This window comes from Sardina pilchardus, chromosome 6 (assembly GCF_963854185.1).
Source record: "Sardina pilchardus chromosome 6, fSarPil1.1, whole genome shotgun sequence".
Lineage (NCBI taxonomy): Eukaryota > Metazoa > Chordata > Actinopteri > Clupeiformes > Clupeidae > Sardina > Sardina pilchardus.
Window position 1 is genome coordinate 18,364,560 of NC_084999.1, and position 6,447 is coordinate 18,371,006.

At 41.9% G+C, this 6,447-nt stretch overlaps 1 protein-coding gene across 1 annotated transcript; it reads left to right on the forward strand.

The window, feature by feature from the left end:
* Positions 1 to 833: 833 nt before the first annotated feature.
* ctsk (cathepsin K) lies at positions 834 to 5,546 on the forward strand. Its single transcript, XM_062538852.1, has 8 exons — positions 834 to 991; positions 1,364 to 1,484; positions 1,903 to 2,025; positions 2,192 to 2,347; positions 3,225 to 3,443; positions 3,694 to 3,859; positions 4,446 to 4,554; positions 5,033 to 5,546. The coding sequence occupies exons 1-8, from the start codon at positions 981 to 983 to the stop codon at positions 5,130 to 5,132; spliced, it is 1,005 nt and encodes a 334-aa protein (XP_062394836.1). The 5' UTR covers positions 834 to 980; the 3' UTR covers positions 5,133 to 5,546.
* The last annotated feature ends 901 nt before the right edge of the window (positions 5,547 to 6,447 follow it).

Sequence of the window (6,447 nt, forward strand, 5' to 3'; positions counted from 1 at the left end):
ATCAAAGGACTCTTAACATTCTGTATTCATGAATTGTGCATGTTCTCTTCTTCAAATGAGCTCTGCTAAGCTATGAAGTATTTGGTTAATACTTTAAAGAGTATCCTCAGAGAACAGGGATATTAAAAGGGATTCTTCAGAAGAAAAACAGATTGACAGTCCATCAAATGCTCCCCCATGCATTCCTATTGTTCTCCTCTGTATTATATAAAAAAGTACTGCACTGTTGCATTTAAGTATTTTCAGAATATAACCACAATATTATAGCAGTAACCTTTAAGTAAAGATATGTTGACCACACACACACACACACACACACACGCAAAGCATAATTAGTTACCAAAGTGGTCTTAGATAATATATATATTGTATTGTATATATATATGTTTTTATGATCTGTATTACAACTGATGACTTGAATACAAATGACTGCACAAGAAACCAGTAAAAAAAAAAAAATCACGGGTCTAGGTCGCCTGACACATAACCGTGGGACGGTGGGATCACTATGACAAACCGACAGGGAAGTTGCTGAGCTGGCAACCGATTGTAGCCGGCGTCATCTCACCCGCCCACCAAGGAATGCCTCTGCATGTAGGCCTACAATTAATATGAGGTTATAGATAATATGATGATACACCAGGTTTCGAACAGAAGTTTCATAGAGACTGCAACTCTTCAAGTGTCCATACATTCATAACGATCTTATAATGGCCGAACAATGTCTACGCAGCGTTTGTAGGCTAATATATTACAGTTGTGCTCTAAGCATGCCACATTACTGGAGAGGGGGAGGGTAATCCTAAATTGAAATTTGACACCTGACATCATCTGCGCCTGAGCTATTCCAGATGTAATTCCGCTTTGTCCGAAGTTCCCCTGAAAACCAACTTCCTCTAAACTTTGGAATATAAAGCGTCTACCCACTGACCTAGTTACAGACGACCGAATTGCTCAAGAACAATTGCACTTCGCCCAAGATGGAACTAAGGTAAGCAAAACCCATTCAAGCAACCTTATGCTATACCCAATTTCGCTGAGTATCAATAACTTTGTTTTGGTTGATGCACAAGCTACTATATACACCCTAAAGTGAAACGTGTGGGTAAAGTCATGCGAGACATTTCTGAAGTATGGTTTACGTTATAAAAGGGATTATGAGTTGATTGAGCTACTTGCCTGCCGTGCTGTTCAGTTTCCTGTGAATCGCCATTCGTTTCGTTATTTTTTAATCGCCATTTATTTCAAGATGACCAACATAGATTAATGCGCACCTATGCCTGATTGTCTTGGGGGGGAGCTGCCAGTAATTTAATGTAGGCTTACATCACAGATTTGAATAATGTTCTTACTTTCTTTTTAGTATGCATCTGTGTATCGGTCTGATTCTGCTGGGGACTGCCTTGGCCCATCCAAACAATCTCTCACTGGACAAGGAATGGGAACAGTGGAGAGCCACACACGAGAAGGAATACAATGGCTTGGTAGGTTCAGTGACTCACTTGAGTTGAACATCTCTATGTTTTCCTATCATCATATACAGTACGGATGTCCTTGATAGAACATCTTTTATCCGATACAAATTGAAGTAATGTGCTGTATTCCCTCAGTCTTCAGCTCATGTTTGACAGTGGAATGTGAAGTGTGGCAGCTGGCATGTTTGTGCCAAAGCAAACAATATGGCTATCAATTAGTTTGTCCACACACCCTTGTAAATTGCCCATTCCAAGATTCCATAGTACAACACAGTCCCCAGTTTCTTTCTAAACAATTGAGAGTTCATTATGTATTTAAGGGTTCTATGACCGTTCAATACAACTGTCAGACTGTGTGGTTAATTAAAAACATGTCCGTGCTCTCGGGCTGTCTGGGTTTATCTGTGTGTGTTTGTGTTTCCTGCAGGGTGAGGAGGCCATCCGTAGGACCATCTGGGAGAAGAACATGCAGCTGATTGAGGCTCACAACCAGGAGTATGAGCTGGGGATCCACTCCTACGAGCTGGGCATGAACCACCTGGGGGACATGGTGAGAGATGATCAAACGGCATCAATAACATTTTCTTCTCAGAACATGTTTCATGAAAGGAGTTCCGCAGTTGCCATACTTTTTTTTTTCTTTTTTTCATAAAGATGTTTGAGTTTTGTGGTCTATGTCAGGGGCTCTTGACTTAATGCTAAAATATTCTTTCTAGACCACAGAAGAGATTTCAGAGAAAATGATGGGACTTCAGGTGCCCTTGTACAGGGATCCAAACAACACCTTCACTGCTGAACCCAGAGATCTGCAGAGGCTTCCCAAATCTGTGGACTACCGCAAACTGGGCTACGTTACGCCAGTCAAAAATCAGGTAGGGGACCACACGAAGGCCGGACTGGGAATCACGTGATTATTTTACAGTGTTTTTGTTTCTATCATAAAATCAATTTAGAGCGCTAATTTGTGATCTGCCTGGCATAAACAAGAAAGTACTTTGTCTAAACTTCTATACAAGTCTGTTTGTGATACCAATCCAACCTTAAGGTCTTATCAGATTGTATAAAACTATCAGACAAATCAGATTCATGAGTGTTAGTTGTCAACATTCTTCTTCAGGAATAGGCAGGGCCATATATGAATGAGGAAGAGAAACTGCTTAGTGTGTGTTTACAGTAATAAGCCAACTGACTAGAGTAACAGGCTCCCTCTTGTGGAATTTAAGGGAACTACATCATACTTACCACACAGTTGAATAAACACTTTTAAAAAGTTGGACCCTTCCTTTGCCATGAGAATTCTGTCATTTTTGGAACCCACTTATCTGAAGTTCTGTTCTCATTATTATATATTATTATATGTGTATGTAGCCGGACAAGGCAGTTGACCTCCGTAAGAATTACAAACTGGTGATAACTGATTGATTGACTTAATTGATTGTTAACTGATCATTAACAGTTTGTTTGCAACACAGCTGCAGCATGTCACTTTATTGAAACGTTCTCATCACGTAGCCTTCTATCACTGTAGCCATGTGTACCCTACCACATGTGAGAGTGTCCCCCCCACAGCTGTGCTAAGCTGGGTGTGGTGGAGCAGTGGTAATGCCACTGACTGATTATTTCCACGGTTGTGAGTCTGTGGCGGTGTGGAATAAAGTGTCTGCTAAATGTCAGTCCGCTTTATATTATCTTTACCTTCATCTTCATCTTCATCTTTATCTTTAACTTTAACGGCTGGTCTTGTTTTAGGGCTCCTGTGGCTCGTGCTGGGCCTTCAGCTCGTGCGGTGCTCTGGAGGGCCAGCTGATGAAGACGACGGGCACACTGAGGGACCTCAGTCCCCAGAACCTGGTGGACTGCGTCACGGAGAACAATGGCTGCGGCGGGGGCTACATGACCAACGCCTTCAACTATGTCAAGAGCAACGGTGGCATCGACTCAGAGGAGTCCTACCCTTACGTAGGACAGGTGCGTCCCTCAGAATAAACATTGGACTCTCCTTTCTGTTAAAAATATGGATGTTTGCTGTGGAAATGAGCATTTAAGAGAATAACTACACTAAGAGAATTGGAGAATTGCTACATACAGTAGATCTGAAGTGGTGAACGATTTTAGTGTATTTGAAAGTCAAAGTGAAAGGTCAAATTTCATATGATGCCAATTGATATGGTCTCGGAGACATTTTTCACCCTCTTGGATGTTTTTATCTTCTCCCCAGGACCAGAGTTGTGCTTACAGTTCAACTGGAAGGGCAGCTGACTGCCGTGGGTTCAAAGAGATCAAAGAAGGGGACGAGCGTGCCCTGACCGTGGCAGTGGCCAAGGTGGGACCCGTGTCCGTTGGCATTGATGCCACTCTGTCCACCTTTGCCTTCTACAAGAGAGGTAAGTAATGGACATTATGACCGTGAAAAGCAACATTAACAGTCATACTTCGAGCACAGTGTTATTCCTGGCTTGGTAGTCAGCCAGGAATGTTTTGACTACAGTACAGTGACAGAGCGTAGCTTGTGGCACAGAGTAATTCACAGGACAGAACGCCAAGGTTCTTAGCACAGAGAACATTCAGACATGCATAAAGCCAGTTGTTTGTACCTGTTCCTGTTTCATACTGAAACTGTGTCTATAAAAGTCAAATCCTCTTAGTTGTTATGAGGGATATATCTTTATGAAACTGTTGAGACCAAGATTTTAGTTTGAATTTGAATGTCTGTAGTGATTAAGATGCTAGGCTAGCATGCAGTAGCCTGAAAAGTTGTGGGTTCACTTCCCAGCTTCCACCGTTGTGCCCTTGAGCAAGGCACTTACATTAACAAATTGCTCGGAGACAATGTAATCCCTTGTAATATAATTAACATGTGGATTAAAAGTGTCTGCTAAATGAATAAGTGTGAATGTTCTGTATAGCAGTGCTTTGGGTAGTTGATAAGTACTGTAATCCATATTCCATGTATAACTTTTTGCCCCCAAGGTGTGTACTATGACCGCAACTGCAACAAAGATGATATCAATCACGCAGTACTGGCTGTGGGTTATGGAGTTACCACCAAGGGCAAGAAATTCTGGATTGTGAAGAACAGGTGAGTGCATGCCTATAATTATCTATTTACTTACAGTACACTGACAGTACACGTAAAACACACTGCACTTAAAAGCTTTGCTTTGGATAAAAGTGCCAATCGGCTAAAAGGAAGTGTTTGTAGGTTTGTGTGCTCTTTGTTATTGTCTCTTATGGAAATATGTAACACTTCTCCCCTGAGTAGTAGCAGGAGGCCAGTGTGCTGGGTCAAGTTTTTTTTTTTTTAGTATATTTTTTTGGGCTTTTTATGCCTTTAATGACAGAAACAGTGGAGAGTGACAGGAAGTGAATGGGAGAGAAAGTAGGGGTAGGATCCAGAAAGGACCACGGGGTGGGAATAGAACCCGGGTCGCCGGCGTACAGTGCAGGTGCCCCAGCCAGTTGCGCCACAGCTGGGGCCGTGGGGTTTAGTTCTTTTAACGTTCCCTGCTGCCAATGCCTTTCTCACCCCATACTTTTTTGCTCTTCTTGGCTGGCAGCTGGAGTGAGGATTGGGGAAACAAGGGCTACATCCTGATGGCACGCAACCACAATAACGCCTGCGGGATTGCCAACCTCGCCAGCTACCCCATCATGTGATCGCCAGATCATCAGGAGAAGGCATTGGATGAGAATGACAAATGAGGGAACTACTTCAAATATCAACTACAAGGCACTGAGTGTGGTTTGCAGTATGTGCTTCCAGCTGGCCTTGCCCTGACCCTGTCATTGCTTGTTTGAGTTAGTGTGTGATGTGGTGTGAGTCAGTGTGTGATGTGATGTACAGTGTTACTATGTTTTCATGTTATGGACAGTGGAGGATGTTGCCGTGAATGGTCCAAGGACATTGTTGTGCAATATATGAGCCACACAGTTTGACAGGATGTATTTGGAAGCACAAAATGCAGTTCTTTGTAAATCACGAACAAAGTATTCCTCCTGGTGAGGCTTATTTGTAAACACAAAAACAAAACATGTGTTTTTTAACTGGTGAAATAAATGTTGAGTATTTTACATATCGTCTCAAAAGTCTGGTTAACAAATTGATACAAGTATACTTTCTCTGTGATATATAGAAAATATGTTTTATTGTGTTAACAAACAAAGCAACTGAATTAAATGTTAGAACAAGTTGTCATGGACACCTGAACAAAAACAACCCTACACTACACTACACACTACAGTAGATGGCAGTCTCAATCCAAACCAAACAAAGTTCAAAACCAGATTCACCAGTTGTATTGAGGCCACACAAATTAGGTCAATATAAATTTAGGCTACCAGTTTTATCTAGTGATAGAATTTAGAAAAGTATGTAACCCCTGTCACATCACATCACTTGTGGTGATTTCACTAAATTGAATAAACTAAATTGTGTCCAAACGCTGAGACAGGATGCTGAATGTCTGTCTGCACCTCAGTGCTAGTGTTAAGGCCAGCGCCCACCGGACACGGCGTTCAGCGGTGTGGGCTTGACTCGCAGGATTTTAGAACAGTTTTCTAACCCTGTTCAGCTGCCGTGCGGCAGATGTTTCTAGTGGGGTTTTGCTCTGTTAAAAACAATGGAATTCTTTTTTTTTTTTTTTTTTTTTTCGCTCCGTACAAGTGTCCGGTGGGCGCCGGCCTTTAGAGTGTTATAGTTTTTCTCATTTGCTTTAATGCTCGTGTCAACACTGACACCACAATTACCACAGGAACACTAAACACAAGCAATCTGGCCATATTGCCACATATTGCTTGCAAGAGACTATAACACTCCCAAAGCATTTAAACAGGCAGCAAAACCAATTTTGCGTTCAAATAACACAACTTGTAGTGGGCCCTGTTTGCTTTCAATCAATCATTACACAATGGACAACACAATGCAAAACACTACACAAAATGAGGAGTACAGCATTCATCTTTTAAATTAAAT